The 25,319-nt window shown below is 42.0% G+C and overlaps 2 protein-coding genes across 9 annotated transcripts in view; one reads left to right on the plus strand and one right to left on the minus strand.

Moving 5' to 3' along the window:
- The window catches only part of UPK3A (uroplakin 3A), an 897,123-nt gene that overhangs the window by 175,397 nt on the left and 696,407 nt on the right, over nt 1-25,319 (plus strand). The gene's annotated exons all lie outside the window — the stretch shown is intronic.
- PHF21B (PHD finger protein 21B) overlaps nt 1-25,319 on the minus strand; it is a 244,166-nt gene that overhangs the window by 37,972 nt on the left and 180,875 nt on the right. For all 8 annotated transcript variants that reach the window (XR_007769592.1, XM_050924809.1, XM_050924790.1 and 5 more), the window contains 3 exons: nt 22,159-22,251; nt 5,068-5,418; nt 3,114-3,236 (listed from right to left, as the gene is read on the minus strand). Coding sequence is in view for 7 of the 8 variants with exons in the window: in XM_050924809.1 (XP_050780766.1) it covers nt 3,114-3,236; nt 5,068-5,418; nt 22,159-22,251 (567 nt within the window). In the remaining variant the exon portion in view is untranslated. The remainder of the gene's footprint in view (nt 1-3,113; nt 3,237-5,067; nt 5,419-22,158; nt 22,252-25,319) is intronic.

Here is a 25,319-nt window from a genome sequence, read left to right on the forward strand (position 1 = left end):
TAATATTCACTGGTTTGTCAGAGGTGTCCAGCGTGGCCTGTGCCGATGTGCGGTTTATCAGCCGTTCTTCAGACATGATGATGTTAGCGTCCCTCTCTGTTCTCAAGATTGTCTGTCAGAAACTGAGATACTGTCCCAGTTCAGATATTTGTATTTGGACAGAAGTGTTGTGTAATTAGCCATGCACATCTGGAGGCTGATCGATGAATACACTTTGAATCCAAATGGATCCAGTCTCTTTAGATTTCTCTCCCTAAATGTAAATTTGTGAGGTCCCTGCTGCTTCAACTTCTCTTGGATTGCAGCTATCACAAACGACCCTGCTATTTGGTGGGAATAAAAGTACCCAAATCCCTCATAAGAGACTTGGTACCTCCTGCCAGCTTGCTTGGATGTGGCTGGAATGGATGCTGGCATGTGTCACAGGTCTTTCACAGGTTCCAAAAAGCCCCTCCTTTATAGGCATGACAAGCCTTCCAAGCATGGATGTATGCAAGATGTCCAGCAGTCTGTGAGGTTTCTTCTGCACCACTTCCAGATGTATATCCAGAGTGTAAGCCATACACTTTACGAGGTCTAGAATGACTGATGTCATCAACTGAAGAATGCAGTGTAGTAGCCGTGTTGATCCCAGAATATTAGAGAAACAAGGTGCATGAGGTAATAGCTTTTATTGAACCAAAGTCTGATGGTGAGAGAGACAAGTTTGTTGTGATAAGCCATACATCCAGTATCTCTAGTCAATCTATGATTTTTAATGTCCAGTAGAGTTATGAATTTAAGCTTTATGATACTAGATTCATGCTTTATTACAATGGTGGCCAAATGGTGGCTAGCGAGCCACATGTGGCTCTTTTACAGTTTAAGTGCAGCTCAAGGAGCCCCCTCACACCTTCCTCCCCTGCCATTTTCTACCTACCAGACTGGATGTGGGGAGCCCTGCAGCAGGGTGGTGGGGCTAGAGGCTCCTGCCAGAGACAACTGGTGCCTGAGAGCTGGGAGGGGTGGAGGGGGAGAAGGCACAATTTAACATTCAGCCCCCTCAACAACTTGAGTCACACACACACAGGGACTCCCCTGCTCTTGCCCTCAGTGGCCTCTCCCTGCAGTTCCCAGCTGTTTGCTGCTGCCTCTCCCTACAGTCGCAGCTCCCAGTTCGCCGGCTCTCCAGGGAGGGAGCCTGGCCACATCATGTGACCAAGCACAGCCAGCAAACCCTGGCAAAAATCTGGTGGCAGGGGGCATGTGACCCCCCTCCGAACCCCAGCAGGCATGCCCTGGCTCTCAAATTTCTGAAGATTGTCATAAGTGTCTCGGAGGGCCAGTAAGTCTGGTCACCCCTGGCTTATTACAACAGTCTGTAACCCAATAACCCCATCTTTTTATCTTATGACTGCAGAGATGTTAATGGGACACTCTACCTTGAATGGACCCTTACAAAATATGCTAACTACTTAGGCTAAACTATCAGTTCCACCATGCATTCAGATGTGACATTCAGAGTGCCTTTTTGATGTGACATTCAGAGTGCCTTTTCCAGACCTGAAGAAGATCCCTGTATGGCTTGAAAGCTTGTCTCTCTCACCAACAGAAGTTGGTCCAATAAAAGATGTATCTCATACATCCTGTCTCTCTAATTAACTTAAGAAGGCATCCCACAATTTACTGCCTCATTGGGAGAGGATGAGGAGATCACAGTGAGGAGCAGTTGTTCTTGTAGTGCTATTGCTGTAGTTACCTAATCACTTTCCTTCTCCTGCCTTTCCAGGATCTGAGGCTGCAATAGCCAACCTGGCTGCACTGGTTTATATTGCCTCTTTTGGGAGGGAGAGCTAACCCTACAGGAGACATTAAAACCAGAATCTGACTAACATAATCTGTGTTTGCTACAGCAGGGCTGCCCCTAGGAGGGTGCGGGGCCCGGGACTGAGGTGCAAAGTTTCTAATTTGCCGAGAGGTGCTCCCCCTGGCTCTGCCCAGGCTCCACCTCCACTCCACCCCTTCCCCCAAGGCCCCACCCCCTCCCTGCTTCTTCCTACCCCCGTTCTGCCTCCACTCCTTCCCTGCCAAATTCCACCCCCTCCCCCGAGCATGCTGTGCCCTCGCTCCTCTCCTCTCCCCGCCCAGTGCCTCCTGACACCATGAAACGTCTTATCTGTGGTAGGCACTGAGAGGGAATCACACAATATCAGTCCTTTTAATACTCTTTTTATTATATGAGCCTCTTAAAATTGTAAGAAGAATACTTTAAAAAATTCTCTTCTAGTAGGACTATAGATTTATTCTGTAATAGTCCTTCAAAGTTATAGTTCCAAAGTTACTTTGTGTTCAATAATTTATTAGAAGTATGAACTGGATTCCACCTGAACTGAACTTTTGCTAACTAGAAACAGATTCAATTTATATAATTTAAGGAAATCCAGCAAAAATATTCATAATCCAACTTGAGTACCTCTAGTCTAAAAGCACAAAAATCCTGTTAAAAGAGATAGCCGTGTTATGCTGTATTTTTTCAGATCTTCTGGTTTATATTTTAATTTACACAGAAAATGCAGTTCATCTAACATATTTATTCTTTTATCAAGTTTCCCTCTTTAGTTATTCTGTATATGGGGATTTCTGTATATGTGGATATGCATGTATTTATCAAAAGCAAAAACCTGTGTTATATACAATGTAAAAGTCATTAGTCAATGAGATTCATAAAATGCAAAAGATACACTTCCAGAATGAATGTGTTATTTCAGCTTCACTACAGAGCCTAAGCCAGATATATATATGATAACAAACAGTAATGTATTAAGCTAGCGTACACATTTCACAAGAAATAGAGTGCAATGTGGCTAAATGAACACAGCTGTCAGGCCTGAAACTCTTGCTTTCCTAACTTCTAGGACACAACCAAGAGTGCATGTGCACCTAACTGCATTACCTTGTGTTATCTTATTTACACCATGCAAACCGGGTAGCTAGGCAAGCAAGTAGCTGATTTGTGGGCACAAATGCAGTAATTTTGCATGTACCCTGAAAGCCCTTTAGAAATGGTCCCATATAAATGAACAGTATTATATCTCATTTATGAAGAACCAGACAAATTATATTGGTTTTATCACCTCTGGATTTTCCTCCTTTTTCTTTTTGGCAGCAGGGGGTCCCTGAGGTGACTCTTCAGGAGGTTTCTTTGTTTCCACTTTATTTTCTGTCTGGGTCTGGACTTGAGGCTGAATGATGATAACCTGCAAAATAAAGAGAGCAGAGTTCACTATACAAAACAGATTTCCCGGTTGAGTGCCTGACCTCGATCCTTCATTGAAGGATGGTGTCAAGCACCTGCTAAACAGACAATAAATAAAAGTCACAGGCCAAAATTTTCAAACCTGGATGATTAACATTAGCATCCTAAATCTATATTTGGTTTCCTAAAGAGAAGTAGCCTGGTTTTCACAACAGCTGAGGCACTCCACCTCCTTATGGAAGCCAAAGGGAGCTGCAAGTGCCTCCATCTCTGAAAATCAGGCCACTTCTATTTAGGTATCTGACACTGATTCAGGGACCTAACTGTAGGCATCCACGTATGAAAGTGTTGAAAGGCTTTACGTTCATTTATTTATTTAATTTTATTCCAGATACAAGCAAGAAAGATATAAATGCTGTACACTCAGGCCTGTTACACAGAGGTAAATCTTGAGTAACTCTGTTGACATCAACAAAGTCACTCCAGATTTGCACTGGACTAACTGAGATCAGAATCCTAAAAAGTATGTTTTATGGTAGGTTTCCAATTTGTCTAAAAATACAGTAAAATGTACATCCCTTCTGAACTACAATTCATTCTTGTGCAGCACCATCCATAAAGAAAGCGTTACACAGCCCTTCACGGTACTTACGTGGGTGTGTTAGTTAACACACTGAACCACTGACATTCTGAGAATCAAAAAAACAGACTTATACTTTGTAGATTCAGTATCTCAGATGCCATTAAAAAACACTGAGGAACAAATGACTGACCACAAAACTATCCATGTGACTTCATATTATTACCAAAAATTTCCTAAGGATTATGACAGACCTTCCCAAGATCATCTTTCTGATAATGTTTATTGGATTTGAACATTAGGCTTTTAAAATCTATTTTATTCCTAACTTTTAATTAATATTACTTAGTCATCACACATCCGATCTCCAGGTACTCATTTTAAAAAATTCAAGTGCTTACGCAGGGAAGAATTTTTTATTATTGGTAACCAGATTCTAGGAATAGAAAAATAAACTATGTTAGCTAGAGAATCACACCAAAGATGCCTACTTTGTGTATTTACTTAAAAGTCTTCTTATCTTCTGTGCTCTTTCCTGTCAGTGTATTAGACCTTGTCTCGCCAACAAGTTCTAAAGTAACAGGACCTGTGTTATCTGAAATACACTGAATGTCTTTTGGACATGCCAGTCTTCATTCAAATAGAATCTGGTGTCACAGATGCACAATTCTTGTATTTCAAAGCTTAGCAGCTGTGCAAAAAGTAAACAGGTATTTCATAACTGGATTTTTTTTCTAGGAGTTCAGCTGCTGATCAGTTATGAAATCCTGAACTCTCATCTCTTATGGACTTCTTCCAGAATTGCAGAAGAGAACACCTGGCTACTTTATATAGCCCTGCAGCGTGCTACATTTGAAAAGACTACAGAATCAGGTTCTATAATTAACATTATTCTTCTTTAATTGAAGGGAAAGTCAATAGGAAATTTGTGTCAGCTGAGAGTTTGAGAGTTTCATTAATTATGATTGGACTGAGAGGAAGGATGATCAAATGGTCCAAAAATGCCAGGCTACACAATGATCCACTTACTTTCCCAGACAACCAGAAAAAAATGTAGGTACACTAATAAGCATCTAGTATCTTTCATGTGTCCCCTTAAGACTTTTCTCACTGCTTTCTGATTATTCACTTCAAAAGGAACAGTTGACATCACTCTATAAAGGGCTTTCCAAACTACTGGGAATATATTGCCTATACCTGCAATATAATTGTTGATCTTGATGTAAAGATGCACTGCAATTGCAAAACCTACCTTGCTGTCGGCACTAATGAGGAGTGGTTGCACTTTAATGCTATCGTTGACCACAGAGACGGTAGCGCTCGTGCTGATAGGAGTTGCATTGTTGGGGGAGGTTGATATAATAGCATAGGCCACACCTGCACTGCTCAGAGGTGATGAGATAGATGTAGACTCGGCTACACTTTGTGACTGGCTGTTAGGTGTCTGTACATGGCTGACAGTATTATTGGCAGTGGGGAGGGCAGGGCTAGGGTTTTTGATGCTCACTACTGTTGCCTTTTGGAAAGTAGGAGGCTGTTTGGAAGGTTGGTCTCTGCATGGGGAAATAGGAAGGCTGTCTGGAATCAGGGTCTTTGGCCTAACCTATAAATAGAGAATTAGAAATTATTAGACAAAACCTAACATAGTAACAAATAAATCATATAAACACACTCTACCAACAGCACTTCACATTGCATTAGCAATGTAGCAGGGTGTCTAAAAATACTGCATAGCAATTCCAAGTAGAAAGTGATTCATTTATTTGTAGATGTATTCCAAATTCTGCCTAGCTGAGTCATTTCCCAGTCCTTAACTCACTGCAACACTGAATAAAAGGACAAAAGTAAATTCCTTACTTTTATTAGCAGATATTCATACAAATGCTACTCAAGTCACACTCTGTTTACATAGGCCAAAGGCTTTTCAAAGGCATGGACATTCCAGAATGACATAATTTCTTGTGCTGAAAGAAACTATATTCTTGCTATGAATTAAAGAGGGGAACTGAATCATTAAGGGAGTTCTGGGAATGCATCTACAGGAACAGTCAAGTCAGTGAAATCTGAGCATGTCATATTGTGGTAGAATAGTAAATGAAGATCTTTACTTAGGTTTCAAAGGTGCACAGTTTCTAACAGCACGAAGATTGTTCTTTTAGGTTCACAAAACAAAAACTGAACTTAATATTTTACAATTATGAGTAAAGGGCTAATTTGAGGCTGGAATTGAGGAGGATTGCAACAGAGGCTCGTCTAAAGGAAGGGGAAAAAAATCTGACAAAGTTTGTGAAGAAGGTGCAGCCCATACTCTACAAAGGAGACTAGGAATGAAGGTCTCAGAAGACTGTGTTCAGCTAATGTGATATGCTGCTTCCATTGGAAAAATTAATGCAATCCTGTCAACATGACTCATACTTAACAATGTGTTAAGTATGAGTTCAAAATATAAAAATTTAAATTGCTATGCAGGAAGTTAACTTTAGCCTTAGCTCATTCATTACATGGCCATATAAAACACACGGGGCTCTCACTGTTTTTTTGTCAGTCACTGCTTGCACCTTCCATCCCATGAAATAAAAATGATATTTCATAACAGACATATATTGGACACAGCTGTTTGTGTCACTATACCTTAGCTTACAAGAGGCATTCCAAAGATATTATCTTCAGTCTTGAGTTTAAAAGAACAGTTAAATGAAAATGTCTTGATTTACTGGAACACCCTGCATGATCTTTCAGGACATCCTTCTGTAGGTTTCAAGCAGGAGAGCATACCCAATGCTCTTTGCAGAAGATATGAAGAGTGCCCACAAGGCCCCATGCAGTCATATATTTTGCTTATGCTCATTAATTATTTGTATTATGGTAGCGCTTAGATGCTTCAAATGTGATCAGGACCTATGCACTGTACATATAGTAGGGTATGATAGCGCTGTGAACACCTTACAATCTAAATAGGCAAGACAAACATAAGGTAAGAAGGGAAACAGAGTCACAGAGAGATGAAGTGACTTGCCCAAGGTCACTCAGCAGGTCAGTGGCAGAGCCAGGAACAGACTCCCTTTCCAGTGCCCCATCCATTAGGTACTCATATTATTTCTTATGTGCCAAATATGACATCAAATTAATTTTTATGATTCCCCATTACTGAACACTTTTATTTAGTTATGTAATAGGGCATAAATCTTCCCTGAGCCTTGCCTCTGTTTTCTGTGGTTTATATAATTTGACATCTTCAGATGAAAGAATTTAGACAAGTCCAAAGGCCAAGATTTTCAAAAATACAAGCTTTACAGTCAAGGTCCTAACTCCATGTAGAGGCAGAGGTGCTGAGCTGTTGGCTGACCAACACTTTTGAAAGTCAGGCAGTTGCCTATATATATGGACTTAGGAACCTACTGGTAAACTCCTATTTTAAAACATCTTGGCCTACGTGTTTTGCAAATTGGGCCCCACAACACTGACAGCAAGCTATAAAGTAGCTATTATCCCCATTCTATCAATGGGGAAAACTGAGGCACAAACGCTGACAGAAGCTGTTATATAACCCAGATCTTCTGGTTATCCTCTTATGTTTTCACTACAAGATTATGCCTTTTATTTCCTGTGTTATGTCCTGAGTAGCTCAATGACTGGTTACTCATGTGTCATGGCAGAGTCACAGTTACAGAAATACAATTATGTAAGAAACTAGCACTCATGAAACACTTTGCCGTTGAGAAACTGAGCACTCAAAAGAACTTCAGTTATAGCTGAAAAAATTCAACTTTAACTCTGACCCATAGGTCTAATATCTGAGGATTATGACCTCACTTTGAATCATAGAAAATTGTTTTGTCAATTAATACAATACATATTAGAAAATGGAAATATCTACAGCAAGATATAGTACAGGACTTCAGATTTGGCTTGTGTAAATCTTATTGAGATTTATAAAACAAATCAAGTTTGGAAGAAAACCAGCTCCGTAGTTTTATTTACTCAAAATGTCATTTCATTTACTAATATCTGAAATGTCTGTTGTTTCTGCCATTCTAAATTTCATTTTATAGATCTGTTACTGTATATTAACCAAAAACCTAATAAAAAGTAAATATAAAAATGGCCATAATATATACATTGGTTATTCTATTAAGGGTAATACTTAATATCATATATTATCTACAGTACAACATATCTATTAAACACTTTGTGTGCAAAATGTACAAATCTATATCACTTTGCTACATAACAAAACCTCTCTGCACAAATAATTAAAAGGAATGAATTGTCCAAAGAAAAATATTTCCTATATGGTTCACCATGTTGAAATATCTGTTATTCTGCAAGACTACGGTTAAGTATACATTGGACATTTTCTGCCACCTTGTGATAAAATAGGGGTACTGCATGTCTTCATAATCACCGACTCCTGCATATTCCTAGACGAGATTATTTAATGCTGTGAAAGTGTATTTATTTATTTTAATTTCTACAATAAAAAGGCAGCCTATGCAAAAGCTCTGGGCATCCCTGGCACCAGTGCAAAACCAACATAAAATTAAACAGCTACTCAATCCAACAGGTAATATGACACAACTCTCTACAGAACTCCACACACAAAACTCTTTTCGCCCTACACTGCTCTGACTCTCCATCAAATGCCACCCTTTGAAGCTAATCTCCTAAGTAAAACCACTACTCAACAGCTACGCTAAAGGATTAAAAGATTTCTATTAAACTTTCACATAAAAACAAACTGCTACTGTATTATTGTAAAACTACCACTGTCAACCAGGAAGAAAAAACATGGAGAACAAGATTAGTGTAAATTCCTTGGCAACCCTGAAAATTTGCAGTTTAAATTCTGGCGACGGAAGCCAGAACAATTAAGTAATCAGAGCAGCAATATTCTGAAGGGTACAACGTTTTTATGGCAACTGACAGTCAACAAAGTGGGAATTGGAGGAAGACAGAGGTGAGGGGTAGGGAATATGTTGCTAAATACATGAACTGTTTCAAAAATATATTTACTGCTGAACATTAACACAGACTTGATGGCACCTTATACATACTGCAGGAAGCATCACAGGAAAGGAGCCAAGAAGTTTAGAAAAGGAGAGAAAAAAAGAACAACAAATAGAATGTATGTTGTGAAGGGAACAGTTGCAACTGGTGAACACAATGCAATTAGTGTTTTTCCAAGAAAAACATTGTTCATTTAATACGTGAAAGCTGTCAAAACATTGTGTGTGACTACCAGTACTCGGACCATATAGGAGAAGAGATACCCCTTTTCTTGTATATAATGATTTCAAATACTACGTTGTTAGTGAATTTATGTAGTGCCACAATAATAGAAATGCTTGATGTTAGGTGGTAGTATTCACGTATCCAAGGTACCTGTCACGCTACCTGGCAGAAGAGTGCACTTTTCAAACAGATGTTCCCAGACATGAGAATTCAGTATGTGGCTGGCTGTTTTTCATGCAATAACAAGAGGTCTGATCCTGTGAGATCCTCTGCACCTCCTGTGAATTGCCAACTCAATTCCCACTGATCTCAAATGGAATTGATGGTACTCAGCTTCATATCAGGCTCTTGCACAATATCAGGCTGCTTTTGGAGGTTATTCACACTTTATTTTCACTTCACCTTTGCACTCAGCTTAAAAACAGACTCAAAATGGACTTAGCAAAATTCTCATGTCACAGAGGAAAAGTGCTTCTAGCAGAGGACAGAGCTCTTCAATTCTTAAAGAGCTTTAGAGGATAACACTCCCCCAGAAAACATTAGCAATGTCTGATAAAAGTTAATGTAATACGGTCTAATCATATGCTTAGCTGTAGAAAAGGGATACAATTTTAGCAACTTCAGTGGTGCTGCAATTCATTGACACCAGCTGATGATCTGGCTCCATTATTTTTTTTTTAAGTCAACAGCCTTACATTCAGAAGTTTCACACAAGGAAGGTTCTGCATGAATTTACAAGAGCCTGGCATGCACTAAAATCAGGGTTTCCCCAAAAGCTTGAAATCTTAGTGTCCTCATCATACTAGTTTTTATACACAAGCATTTCCTTCCCAGAAATCCTCCTCGAGATCTTTAGCTTGGTCTAAGATGACAGCAACATAAACAATCTGATCAGAATTCCCTAACTTAAAGTTTATTTTTCAGTCACACATGTAAGTGCATGTGACCACAGAACCAAACATATTTTTTTCTTTTCTGGTGGTGGTGGCAGGGAAGAGCAGTTATTCTGCATGCTTCAAGGGACAATGAAAAACCCCTCAGTTTAATGACTGTTCACTCCCAATATGGGAGTGACCGATTTTCTTGCTAGAAGGCTGGTGGGACTCTCCTTAGAGTCCATCAATGCCACTGATGATACATTGGCTGCAGAGGTCACTGCAGAACAATATCAAGTGCCCCACTCTATCTCATGAAGGGGCAAGCAATCTTTCTCTCCCATGCTCCCACTCCAATCCAATTTGGGGAGTGGTTCAACACTGTGGATTGTATTACCATATGGGTTTGATTTCCCATTTTGCTACTAACTAATAACTTTCCTGTAGTGAAAAGGGGTACTGATACAATACCTCTGTTTAATTTCTAAGGCAGAGCTATTTGATTTAGTTTTCCTTCTCTAGGAGCACCCTCAACCTTAGTCACTGCTAATGAAATTGAGCTGGTGCTGAATCAGCACTGCTGATAACTTTCATGCTAAAACTTGCTGCCACTACTTTTTTTGTGACTAGGCAGTCGGCTGGTACAATGAAGGCAGGTGGGAGTCCTGTCTTTAAAAACGCTTTTATATGTCTTTTGCACACAAAACTATATTTTCATATGAACATTCCAAGATTTTTGTTAATGAAGTGTACATTTTCTATCCAATTGTACTGCCTACATTATTTGGCTTGGTATTGTCATTTTTTCCTGTTTGTGCTGAATTTTGTTGATGTTTTAGATTGCTGTTTGTCTTTTGTAAAGTAGACAACTGCTATTACAGCTGCAAACTAAAATCAATGTCATTCCAAGGGTGATTGACTAGGGACTGAGGTTAACAGGGATTTCTGCTATTTTCTTCCTGAGGGACAGATTCTGTCTTTGAATGCATAGGAAGGCCCTCATTGAGCCACGCATATGTCATGTGAGGGCAGAATTTGATCAAAACAGGTCATTTACTGTATGCCCACATCAATACCCCTAATTCTACATCCTACAGGGTACGTCTACACTACGGGATTATTCCAATTTTACATAAACCAGTTTTATAAAACATTGTATAAAGTCGAGTGCACGCGGCCACACTAAGCACATTAATTCAACGGTGTGCGTCCATGGTCCGAGGCTAGCGTCGATTTCTGGAGCATTGCACTGTGGGTAGCTATCCCATAGCTATCCCACAGTTCCTGCAGTCTCCCCCGCCCTTTGGAATTCTGGGTTGAGAGCCCAGTGCCTGATGGGGCAAAAATCATTGTCGCGGGTGGTTCTGGGTACAGCCTCACCCCTCCCTTTGTGAAAGCAGCAGACAACCATTTCGCGCCTATTTTCCTGGGTGAACTGTGCAAACTCCATAGCACAGCAAGCATGGACCCTGCTCAGATCAATACTGCAATCGTGGACGTTGTAAACACCTCGCGCATTCTCGTGCAGCCTATGCTGAACCAAGACCTGCAAAGCCAGGTGAGGAGGCGGCGGCGGCGGCTACGGCAGCGCGGCGATGAGAGTGATGAGGACATGGATACAGAATTATCTCAAACCGCAGGCCCCTGCGCTTTGGAGATCCTGCTGGTAAAGGGGCAGGTTCTAGCCATTGAACGCCAATTTTGGGCCTGGGAAACAAGCACAGACTGGTGGGATCGCATAGTTTTGCGGGTGTGGGACGATTCCCAGTGGCTGCGAAATTCCGCATGCGTAAGGGCACTTTCATGGAACTTTGTGACTTGCTTTCCCCTGCCCTGAAACGCCATAATACTAAGATGAGAGCAGCCCTCACAGTGGAGAAGCGAGTGGCAATAGCCCTCTGGAAGCTTGCAACACCAGACAGCTACCAGTCAGTCGGGAATCAATTTGGAGTGGGAAAATCTACTGTGGGGGCTGCTGTGATGCAAGTAGCCAAAGCAATCATTAAGCTGCTGCAACGAAAGGCTGTGACTCTGGGAAACGTGCAGGTCATAGTGGATGGCTTTGCTGCAATGGGATTCCCTAACTGTGGCAGGGCGATAGATGGAACCCATATCCCTATCTTGGCACCGGAGCACCAGGGCACCCAGTGCATAAACCGCAAGGGGTACTTTTCAATGGTGCTGCAAGCACTGGTGGATCACAAGGGACATTTCACCAACATCCACGTGGGATGGCCAGGAAGGGTTCATGACACTCGTGTCTTCAGAAGCATTGCTCTGTTTAAACTGCTGCAGCAAGGGAATTACTTCCCAGACCAGAAAACAACAGTTGGGGATGTTGAAATGCCTGTAGTTATCCTGGGGGACCCAGCCTACCCCTTGATGCCATGGCTCATGAAGCCATACACAGGCAGCCTGGACAGTGGTCAGGAGCTGTTCAACTACAGGCTGAGCAAGTGCAGGATGGTGGTAGAATGTGCATTTGGCTGTTTAAGGGCGCGCTGGCGCACATTACTGACTCGCTAAGACCTCAGCCAAACCAATGTCCCCTTTGTTATTGCTGCTTGCTGTGTGCTCCACAATCTCTGTGAGAGTAAGGGAGAGACCTTTATGGCGGGGTGGGAGGCTGAGGCAAATCACCTGGCCGCTGATTACGCGCAGCCAGACACCAGGGCGATTAGAAGAGCACACTAGGAAGTGGTGCGCATCAGAGCAGCTTTGAAAACGAGTTTAATCACGGGCCAGGGTACGGTGTGACTGCTGTGTTTGTTTCCCCTTCATGAATGCCCCCCCTTTATTGACTCCTTCCTTGTAAGCAACCCACCCTCCCCCTTCGATTACAGCTTGCTTAAGGAAATAAGGTCACTATAGTTTAAAAATCATGTATTCTTTATTAAAAGTCATTCCCTGTAAGCAACCCACCCTCCCCCTTCGATTACAGCTTGCTTAAGGAAATAAAATCTCTATCGTTTAAAAATCATGTATTCGTTATTAAAAAGTAATTATAAAAAGAGGCAGAGAACTGACAAGGTATCCCGGGTGTGGTTTGGAAGGAGCATAGGAGGGAAGGAAAAGGCCATTAAATACATTTCAATGTAATGACAGCCTTTTGGTTGGACTGTCCACTGGGGTGGAGTGGGCAGGTGCACGAAGCCTTCCCCCATGCATTCTTACATGTCTGGGTGAGGAAGATATGGAACATGGTGAGTGGTGAGGGTGGTTATACAGGGGCTGCAGCGGCACCCTGTGACCCTACTGCTCTTCCTGAAGATCCACCAGATGTCGGAGGATATCAGTTTGATCACGCAGCAGCTCCAGCGTTGCATCCCGCCACTGCTGATCTTCCTGCCTATACCTCTGATCTTCCTGTCGCCACCTCTCATCTCGAGCGACTCTCCTATCCTCACGTTCGTCCCTCCTATCCTCACGTTGGTCTCTCCTGTCCTCATGTTCACTGGCATCTTTCCTGTACTTTGCTACCACGTCCTCCCACTCATTCAGATAAGCTCTTTCATTGCGGGTTACTTCCATGATTTCCGAGAACATTTCGTCTCGCGTCTTCTTTTTCCTCCGCCTTATCTGAGAGAGCCTTCGGGATGGAGTAGGGAGGCTTGAAAAATGTGCAGCTGCATGAGGGAGGGAAAAAAGGGAGAAAAGTATTTAAAAAGATACATTTTACAGAACAATGGTTAAACTCTTTCACAGTGAACAACACTATTCACCTTACATAGCACATGTGATTTCACTACAAGGTCGCATTTTGCATCTTAATGTTGAGTGCCTGCGGCTCTGGTGTTACAGATCTCACAGATGCAAGTCTGGGCATCAGAATTCAGCTTGCATGCGGCCATGGTAAGCCATTGTCTTTCGGCTTCTCCAGCCTTCATATACACAGTGCCCTCTGATGCTTCTTTCCTGTTAACATGCAGCAGCAGAAGCCAACCCCCCCCCATCCAATTCTCTAGGATGATTGCTTTACCCCTCCCCCCACCGCATGGCTGGTATCATGGAAGATCACTGCTAATCACCCCCCTTTCTGCCCCCTACCGTGTGGCTGGGAGCTGGGACGATTCCTGCTAGCCAAACGCAAAAAAGCTTAGCGCTATCCTTCCTCCCCTCCCCCCGCTTGGCTACGTGCAAGGAAGGATTTCTTTTAAGCAACAGCCCAGTAGGAAAATGGCCATCTCTGTCCCCTTAATTAAATTCCTGAATTTCAACCAGGTTACCATGAACGATATCACTCTGCTGAGGATAACAGAGCGAGATAAAGAACAGATGTTTCTTGAATGCCAGCAATCACCGGGACCATACGCAGCTATGCTTTGTCATGCAATGATACCCGATTACTTGCTACATGCATGGCGTGGTAAAGTGTCCTACCATGGTGGACGGAACAAGGCTGCCTTGCCCAGAAACCTTCTGCAAAGGCTTTTGGAGTACCTCCAGGAGCGCTTCATGGAGATGTCCCTGGAGGATTTCCGCTCCATCCCCAGACATGTTAACAAACTTTTCCAGTAACTTTACTGGCCGCGAATGCATCCCAAGCCCTCGTGGCAAATCAATCATTAAAAACGCTTGCTTTTAAACCATGTTTTATATTTACAAAGGTACACTCACCAGAGGTCGCTTCCATGGCTTCTGTCTGGGCTAGTGGCTTGGGAGGGCTGGGAGGGTAATTCTGTCTGAGTCACAAAAAGCTCCTGGCTGTTGGGGAGAATGGAGTGCTGTGTGCTCTCTGCAAGCTCATCCTCCCTCCTCTTCCTTCTCCTCATCTTCCCCCTCCGCAGAATCCTCAGCCATGGTTGAGATTACAACCCCCATCTCGGAATCCACGGACAGGGGTGGGGTAGTGGTGGCGCAGCCCCCTAAAATTGCATGCAGTTCAGCATAGAAGCGGCATGTTTTCGGCCCTGACCCAGACCTTCCGTTTGCTGCTTTGGTTTTCTGGTAGGCTTGTCTGAGCTCCTTAACTTTCACTCTGCACTGCACTGAGTCCCTGGTGTGGCCTTTGGCCATCATAGCCTTGGAAATTTTTTCAAATATTTTTTCATTTCATCTTTTGGAACCGAGTTCTGTTAGCACTGAATCCTCTCCCCATATAGCGATCAGATCCAGTACCTCCCGTGCGGTCCATGCTGGAGCTCTTTTTGATTCTCAGGAGACTGCATTGCTACCTGTGCTGATGAGCTCTGTGTGGTCACCTGTGCTGATCACAGCTCCACACTGGTCAAACAGGAAATGAAATTTAAAAGTTTGCGGGGCTTTTCCTGTATACCTGGCCAGTGCATCCGAGTTCAGACTGCTGTCCAGAGCGGTCACAGTGGTGCATTGAGGGATACTGCCCGGAGGCCAATATGTCGATTTGCGGCCACACTAACCCTAATCCGATATGGTAATATCGATTTTAGCGATACTCCTCTCGTCGGGGAGGAGTACAGAAACCGATGTAAAGAGCCCTTTATATCGATATAAAGGGCCTCGTAGTGTGGACGAGTGCGGCGTTAAATCGGTTTAACGCTGCTAAAATTGGTTTAAACGCGTAGTGTAGACCAGGCCTCAGTGTTATAAGTCAGCTCCCTTCTTGCTGAGGCACTTTTCTGTGGTTTCCTTCAATTCTTTAAAAAACTGTGTATCCAGTCTTCTAGGTGCATTAACATTCATATTTATTAAGGGCTACATTTTCAATTGGACTTCAGCCAAGCTTGTGGCTGCAAGAACAATATGCTTCCATGTTTTCTGCACGCACAAAATTAGTGAATATTAAATACTACAGCATGGTTCTAAGTTTAGTTCTACACTGGTGGTTCTCAACTAGGGGTAAACGTACCCCAGGGGTTATGCAGAGGTCTCCCTGGGGGTACAACTCATCTAGATATTTGTCTAGTTTTACAACAGTCTACATAAAAAGCACTAGCAAAGTCGGTACAAACTAGAATTTCATACGGACAATGACTTGTTTATACTGCTCTATATACTATACACTGAAATGTAAATACAATATTTATATTCCAGTTGATATTTGTAATTATACAGTAAAAATAAGAAAGCAATTTTTCTGTAATATTGTGCTGTGACACTTTTGTATTTTTTTTTTTATAAGCAAGTAGTTTTTAAGTGAGGTGAAAGTTAAGTGAGGTGGGGTACACAAGACAAATCAGACTCCTGAAAGTGGTACAGCAGTCTGGAAAGATTGAGCAAGCCACTGTTCTACGCCATACTGATTAAGTTACTTGAAGTTAGATAAGGCATCTCACTCTCCACTAGAATTCCAGCAAGTCTCTCTGGAACTACAGAGAGAGTTATGTCCCAGAAAGCTGTATGCAATCCCCTCATAGGATTCTAGTCCTTTTCTCCTTTGAATTTCTAATGATGATTTTACCCAATTCAATTATATCACACTTTGATTCAAACAGTGGCACAAGTAAATTTAACATTTTATGTAACAAGTATTTCTTTTGGTTTCCTTTCCTGTTTCAAAGTTTTCTTGAATTCTGATTTGAATTGGTATTTAAATATTTTTCCACTCTTTCTACTGTTTATGTTCATCGCTCAAACATTATGCTTAAAATTAATTACTGCAGTGAGTTTTTTCTCAGACCTCTTGAAAGAGTTCATTATTATGCAAACAAAGAGAGCCCTTACACACACTAATCTGTAACATTTTCTCTTCTCTACAGCCCCATCTCCTACCTTGGGCTATGACTACACTAGACATGTTTTCACTAAGATTTCCAACAGCTGCTACCACTGGGAGGGCTAGAATATGTAGGGCTTCTTCAGCTATGAGCATTTTTACCACTGTGTTGTCTGCCTCTGCTCAAAGAAGGTCTAGATGACACGGTGACAAACGAGCTAGAGGTCACTGCAACCTTGTCTATATTAACTACTACTGGAGCTGCACCAGTGTTAGCAATGTGATATTATCTGTACTGCAGCAGGCTAGGGAACCCAATCACAGACCAAGATTACATTGTGCTGGACACCATATAAACACATAACAAGACAGTTCCTGCCACAAGGAACTTTCAATTGAACGATAGGCAAGCCCATACTAAAATATACATATTAAACTCACATATCAGACACAATTCATATAAAATGCAAGGCAGCAACAGTCATTCATAGCAATAAGAAAAATACACACAGAATTTATCTGAAGTATGTGTGTACTTGTTTCTCCACCTCCACTAATCTTAATCATAGAGCACTGTAGGCCTTTGCTGGGATACTGTCTGCACTGTTCTACCACAGATGTTATGAGCAAAGCACTCCCAATCCCTGCCTTCAACTAGGAGGTGGAAAAAGAGGTCAATGAAACAGGACATTAATCTCAGAGTCTGATTCAGCTCCCACTCAGATTAATGAGAGTTTTTCAATTTATTTGAATAGGAGTGGATTGGGCCCAAATTTATTTTAACTGAAAAATAAAACAAAACTGGAGGTTTGATTTTAGTGTCCCTACCATTATTTAAATGTTTATTTGAGGGAGTATATCACCTTGTAAGACTGCTCACACTTCATTTTAGTTGGATACAGTACTTCTTTAATTGTCACTTAAATGACTGTAAAATTACCAGATTATTATTTGTATTGTAGGGACACACAGGAACCATAGGCAGAGCATGAGTTTTTCAGTTGGGGAGGCTACTCCCATGAGTGTCAGAAGCTCCACAGAGTGGGGAGCCACCAGCACTTGGACTGTGGCCCTTCCTCCCATGGCCCCAACACTCCCATCTCCCTATGGCCCCACCCACACTCCATCCCAGGTCCCTCCCAGACTCTTCCTGAGGCCCCACCTTCTCTCTGCCTCTTCCTGCTCCCACTCTGTCTCTTCCGCCGAGGCCCTGCCCACTGCTTCCTCCTCTCTGCCCACTTCTTCCTCCTCCCCGATTGCTTGCCCAATCACTTTTTTCCTGCCTTAAGGGCAAGAGATGGGTGTGGGGACTGTGAGCAGAGAGAAGTGAGCAGTGGGAAGGCCCTCAGGGGAAGAGGCAGAGTGGGGATGGGAAGAGGTGGAGTGGAGGCTGGACCTCAAGGGACGGTGTGAATCAGGGTTCGGGGCCACAGTCCAGGAGTCGATGACCCTCCAACTTCTAGGGAGTGCCCAGGTCTCCTACTTCCCAGGTGCAAAGGTGGTGGGGCAGCAGACCTCCAAAGGGAGGTGACCCGCATCCAGCCTTTGCCCCCTGCCTGGGCAGCTTTTTTTATTTTAGGGAGTCTTAGCCTTCCCAAGCCTCTAATATGCGCTGCCCATGCACTCAGGGACTCCACTGTGCTAGGTGCTTGTAAAGATACACAAGAAAAAGATTTTTTTTTTGTATTTTGTTTTAAATAAACCCAACCTGTGTTTCTAGAAGAGAACAAAGAGTGCAGTTTAATGAAGGAGTGCATTTCATTCAACTGGAAACCCCAAACAAGATATGAAATGAAGAATAAGGTGGTGAAGGGGGTATGAAATTCGCTGACATCCTAAATTATGAGGAACTTCCACACTTGTCTGTAACAAAAGCAAAATATAAGAGCTCTGTTAAAGAGGCTTGCTTTTAGTGTTAGTGAAGGCCTAAAGAAAAAAAATTGTTTGTATTGTACAATGAACTTATAGTATTGACTACCCCAGTCTAATCTTTCTACTTGTGAATGAAAAGGGAAGTTTTGAGAATGTCAAGGTTATTTTTATGATGGTTAGGAAACAATCAAAGTTATGGAACTGTCTATAAGCCCAGGGAGGGTGGGCAATGGGCAAAATTGTTGCTGGCTGGATAGAAGGGCACGGCTTGAAGAAGGAGAATTAGAAACTGTTGAAAGGTGAGTAGGGAATCTGATAATGTGTTTCTATACAGACTGGCTAGCTCATCTTCACTTTCATTCTTTAGTTTTCACAATGATGAATTCACTATGTGGCTGTTTCTCATTCTAACTATAGTAAGTGTGAAAACTGATGATTAATACTGAAGAATAAGTGATTGGTATTTTATAATCATTGAACTACAATGTATGAATGTCTGACTCAACATGCCTGAAGTCAAAAGCAGTGGTAGAAAACATATAACTGAATGGACTGAAGTAATGAAAACTGATAATTCTTCAAAAGTAAACTGTTAATATTGTCAAGAATTGTTAAGTAACAAGATATAAAGGATTCGTGCTCCTCTTAGAAAAGTGCAGAAAATCAGCTTTCTCTAATTCTTCAAGATCAAATGTAGAACTGAATGACAGTTTGTCTACATAAGAAGAACAGAACACTGATGACCGTAGGAGTGCGACATCTATGATGCCATCACTGTCATCTTAATATTACTTTAAGACCCTGTTACAGGTTTTCCAGCAGCTCTTCAACATCTTCTTTCATGAACAGCAGCTCTGTTCATCTTTGATACCCCAAAAATGAATATGTGATTACGCCATAAAACTGAAAAGCAAACTTGAACTTGATAAGGAAACTATAACCTTCTTTTATGCCTTCCACAAACTGAACAGTGAAAAGAAATAATTGAAGTGCTTTTTCCTCAATGTACTCCTCCAGAGACATTTTAATTCACAGGTCTACTACTAAATGCATGTGAAGAAACAATATAAAAGAATTAAAAGAACCAACACTGACATTAATATTAGGTGATTGCTCAGACATGAGAAATGACTTGCTAATGGCTACAGACGGAAAAATGCATTTCCACTTACTGCCGTTAACTCTGTATCTGAAAAGAAAGCCACTGAGTATTGTGAGAAACTTGCTGAAGATGACATACAATGGAGGTCTTTGCCATTTGCTCAGACAACACAAATACAATTAAGAATAGGAAAGAATTTCAGGTGCAATCATTCTAAACCTGTGTGTTCTGTACACTATTTAAGAGAAAGGAAAGCACACTGTGAAAATTCAAAAATCTTGCTGCCACCCATAGCCTCTTAGTTGATTGTCTGAAAATGTGACTTACTGCAGCAGCTTCATAATGACACCTGAGAACGAATATCTGAATTTGCATCCAACTACCGTAAGGTATGCTGAAATTTCCAATGAGCATGAAGAGGAATTTCATCAAAATAAAGCAAGCATTTTACACAAATAAAACAAGCATCTTACACAATGACAGATTTTAAAGAGAGGCACTAAACTTAGTAAAAAAAAACTTACTAAAAGCAACTGAAGGTTTCAGAAGGACATGACTGATCAACAGGCTGAAGAATACTATCAGACGTAAGAATGAACTCAAACCACACAAGGAAAAAAATCAAAAAACAATTCACGAACTACTATGGAACCTGCCTACTACTTAGCAAGCATGACCGATTCCCAAATAGGTTGGATCATGATTGAACCCAGCACCAGAAGAAGAGGCTGAAATGTGACTGATGTAAATTTAATCCTGTTTCATCCTTCTATTCTAGAATATTAAACAGAAGATCTGGATCTCTACTTCAAACCTTTTTTGTGAAGGAGATGAACTGTGTCACAAGTCAACCAGTTAAAATGACAGAAAGTTGCGGGGGTGGGGGGGAAGAGAGGGCAGGGAAGGGGAATCAAGGTTCGATTAACTAATTTACTTGCTTTAAGTGTATGGGTCTCTAAGGCCAGAAACAACAGGCCTAACTAGTTCATAGACTGGGAATCTCTCTAGTTGCATCCTTTGCAGAGCCAGATTTACACCTTATGCGCCCCTAGGGACAGCATCTTCAGCGCTCCCCCTTTTCCCCTGCCTACAGCTGACCTTCATATTGCACACAGTTTTAGAGAGGTAAGATACCTCTAGAATGCCAGTGCCCCTAGGAAATCAGGCCCTGATCCTTTGTTTTATTTACAGAGTTGTAAGCTTTTCATTTAGGACAATCTAAGGACCTTTTCAGGTTTGAGATTCATTTTGTATAGTACATTTATTGCTCATTTTGCTATTCCATTTCATAAAATACTTAGTAGTTTTCTTGGAGTGTCATAAACAGATAAGTAAGAGTTAATAGAACAAAAGTGCTTCATATCTCTTTTGCCTGGAAAGGGTTAACAAGAACAGGGAGCCTGGGTGTCATCTGACCAGAGGACCAATCAGAGGACAGGATACTTTCAAATCTTGAGAGAGGGAAGTTTGTGTGTGTGCTGTTAGAATTTGGTTGTTGTTTACTCTGGGGGCTCAGAGGGACCAGACGTACAACCAGGTTTCTCTCCAATCTCTCCGATACAGGCTCTTATAAGTTCAGAATAGTGAGTACTAGGTAGATAAAGCGAGTTAGGCTTATGTTTGTTTTCTTTATTTGCAAACGTGTATTTGGTTGGAAGGAGTTCAAATTTATATTTTGCTGAAAGGATTTTAATTTGTACTTGAATACTTAGGCTGGGAGGGTATTCCCAGTGTCTATAGCTAAAAGACCCTGTACCTATTCCATTTTTTTAAATTTGCAAAGATAATTTTTACTGTTTTTTCTTTCTTTAATAAAAAGTTTCTTGTTTAAGAACCTGATTGTTTTTTTTTATTCTGCTGTGAGACCCCAGGGGACGGGGTCTGGATCCACCAGGGAACTGATGGGGAGAAAGGAGGGAAGGGGGAGAAAGAGGCTAATTTCTCTCTGTGTTAGGATTACTGTCTCTCTCAGGGAGAGTCTGGGAGGGGGAGAGAGGAGGGGGGAAGGTGCATTTTCCTCTCTATTTCAAGATTCAAGGAGTTTGAATCACAGTGATCTTCCAGGGTAACCCAGGGAGGGGAAGCCTCGGAGAGGCAACGGTGAGGGAAAGGGTTTACTTTCCTTGTGTTAAGATCCAGAGGGTCTGGGTCTTGGGGGTCCCCGGGCAAGGTTTTGTGGGGACCAGAGTGTACCAGGCACTGGAATTCCTGGTTGGTGGCAGCGCTACAGGTTCTAAGCTGGTAATTGAGCTTAGAGGAATTCATGCTGGTACCCCATCTTTTGGACGCTAAGGTTCAGAGTGGGGAATTAGACCATGACATGGGGTCTTTCACTGTTTTCACCCCAGTGTTCCTCCTTCCCCAACAATAATCACACACTCCTAGAAGAAAACCTAGTGGTTTGTTTTTTTCCAGATTGGGAAAATCACAACCATGTTGCTTAACTAGCACTGAAGCCAAGATGTTCAGTAATTTACAGGTTCAAGCCGTTAGTTTTTATTCAGTCAACTGCGTGCGCTAGCTGTGACAGGGCTGGACACCAAAGAGGCATATAAAAGACTAATTAAATATCAGATTTGGAATTCAGTTCAAATAATTCCACACAAAAAATTGAAATAGTATTGTTACCTGAGGTAGCACTGCTGGTCCTTGTCCTGCCAACCTCTGCAAGGAGCTGACCTGAGGAACTTTAATGGGCACTGCAGTGATAGTTCCCAAAGCCTGCCGGAAGAAAATAGTTGAACAGGGTTTGAAACAATGGCACTTTCAAAATTCTCCACAGACAGACTGAAACCTACCCAACTATTCTCTGCCTGTATTTGGCTCTTCGCAGTTGGAAGTAACACATTGTAGCATTTCAGTCCATTTGGAACTCTGTCTCCCTCCCTTCTTCTGAGACAGAGAATTGTTTCCCCTCTTTAATCTTCTCTTAAAAGCGTCCTTAATTATGATCTATTGTCTCTGTGGAACATTTTGCAATACCGAGTACGAAGGATTTGTCTTGTAATGCATACCATCCTAGTTATTTTAAAGGAATTTTAGCCCTGTCAAGTTCAAGGTTGGTTTGTGCAGTAGCATGTTTTCAAAAGTCATCCAAGGAAAAGAGATACATGCTGCCTTCATTTTTCAAAAAGTGGGATTTAAAGATTTATATTACACATTGCCAAGCTACCTTTAAAAGTTCAGTGAGTTTAAAGAGTATATTCTATTTTTATCGTAAAAACAAGATTTGGTGTATGCTGATCTGTTACAGTCCCATCAAATCCAAAAGCAGAATGCAACCTATGGAGGTGCAACAGTGTATCAGGAATCTAAAACAGCTACAGGATACACTCATTTTGAGCCAATATGTCAGTTACCACGACTCAAACATACTCTACCTATACATTCTTCTCTTCTTTATGTTACAATTGTTTTCAACATTTAAAAAAGACCTGGTTCTTCATTTTAACCTATATGAGATTTACTTCAGACATATTGGGTAACTGAAGTGATACTTGATATCCAGTTATTTTCTTTATGCTTTGAGATTGCAGTTGGTTATCAGTAGGCTGGAGAGTAACATATGTTTCTGTGATGAGAGATTAGAAACACCTCTCCCTCTGAAATTTGTTTTGATCCATTCCTCTGCTCTCCTAACCCAACTATTCCATCATCCAAATCTATAAAACTGTTTTATTTTGTATTCAGCAAAGATTAGAACTTGAACTGGGAGTAGTCGAGTCCTATAGACCAGTGGAGTTCACGAGTTTGTCTTTGCAGTGTCAGTGCTTCTGTAGCTCTTTCTCTCTCTCTTTCTCTCACCACTCCTGCAAGAACAAGTTATTTTTGAGTACTAACCAGAAATGTCCCTCTGAAAAAGAGCATGGCAGGCTACAATGGTGCCTTGAGAGAAAAACAGAGGGAGCTGTTTTTACATCTCCTTGTAGCAGTGGGTGTAAATTGTACCCCCATGTGCAAGTGAAGACCTTTGCATCAGAAGAGGGAAGATCAGGCAGTGTTTTCACCGTAGTAATCTCACATAGATTACACACAGCAGCACCATTGGAAGCTCACAAGTAGAGGCTGTATTGTGGATTATCTGAATCACTACCTCCTCCTGCCTCCCTACCCAATCAGTGCCAGGCACTTTTGGTGTGTGGTGTTGGTATCCTGCAGGCCCTGCCAAAAAAGGAAAATTGTAGCCACTTTCTACTACTCAGCTTCCACCCCAGCAGACACCCCATTGCTGGGGACTCAGCTCCTTCCTTTATGTCAGTACAAACTGGAAACAAGTGAGCCCAGCCCTTCTGCCCTCTAAGGTGAAAATGAAAAAGAACATACAACATTTCAAACAACAGTGGAGGAGATGACCGTTTAAATTTGCTACTCGCATACGATTCAGGTTCTCCCTCCATTCCAATCTTCTTTGTAGTTAGAATAATGAGGTTACTTCTGTTACAATAATGAGGTTACTAATGTGCCTGTACCAGGGTGGTCACTTACTGATGGCCCCGTTGTGGTCAGAGGTCACTCTGCAAGCACCTTGGCCCTTTAAGCCCCTCTTGCAAGCCTCACATGGGCTTTCATGGAGATAACAACATCCTCAGCCTGTGGCTGGTTTAATAACCACCACAGTTCTTAATAATCCTCAGGGTCCCAAAATAAAATCTATCCCCACACCACAGTCCACACTCAGCTCTGGTGTCTTCTCTCACAGCCAGAGCTCTTCTTCTGTCTCAGTCTCTTCTTATAGCTGTCCTCCCAGGTCTTCCTCCCATGAGCCTGAGTCAGCTGACTTGGGCTCTAAGATTTAGAGCCATGGGTTTTTTATTGCAGTGTAGAAATACCCTTGGTCTCAGGGTCTTCCCCGCAGGAGTCCTTCACACTCCCTGTGTCTCTCTACACTTTCCTGTGCTTCCCCCCTTTATTACAGCCTCCTGCTGCTATTTATAGGGCAATCACCCTGCTCTCTCCCAGATGTGACACATTCTGTAATCAGGGTTGGCTGGACTCCAACTATGAACCAACCTGTTACAGTGCCCAAATAGTAACCTAGAAACAGCTGGACATTCACAATTTATCTTAGACCATAGAATGTTTTCTCTTAAAGTCATTGGTTGAAAATCATTGAACCCTATTGGCTATTCAGCAGCCTGGGTAAAATGAGTTCGTGGTCTGCTCAGTTTCTCCTGGTGAAGCATTCCCATCACAAAAGGCACTCTTGCTGGTAGTCTCACCAGATGGCTTAAGGGCAGAAAGAGCGCTATCTTGCAGGTATTACATTGGCTACAGTGTAGTACATTGACAGGATGGCAAAGGAAAGATCACACTGCTGCTGACCATGCTGCGCACTCTGTGGCCATAGGATTACCTTTCCCAATAGTGTTAACGTACCACCTTCTGTGAGCATTAATTAGGCTAGTTAAAAAGGCATCCTCTTCTTCAACAACTGGGCCTGATTCTTCAGTGGTCTGAACCCTGAGTCATTTACACCAATGCAAAGCAAGTTTTAAACACTGCCCTTTGGATTTTACACCCACTTTACCCTTGTGTGAATGATGACAGAAGGTACAGGGCAGTCAACCTCCAACCTCTCCACCTAAAATCTTGCTCATGACTGTTCTAACATTTAGAGTAAAGAGGAAGAGCTCTCATATGTATGCATGCCCTCTACTAGCAAGTTAATATAAAAAGTCCCCCACTTCTCTGAGCTGGAGTCAAAATGGTTGCATCTTTCATTGTCAACAAATTTTAGACATGCAGTTACATACACTGAAAACACACTGTAAACACACAACAAAATGGTT

The sequence above is a fragment of the Gopherus flavomarginatus genome, chromosome 1, assembly GCF_025201925.1.
Source record: "Gopherus flavomarginatus isolate rGopFla2 chromosome 1, rGopFla2.mat.asm, whole genome shotgun sequence".
Classification (NCBI taxonomy): Eukaryota; Metazoa; Chordata; order Testudines; family Testudinidae; genus Gopherus; species Gopherus flavomarginatus.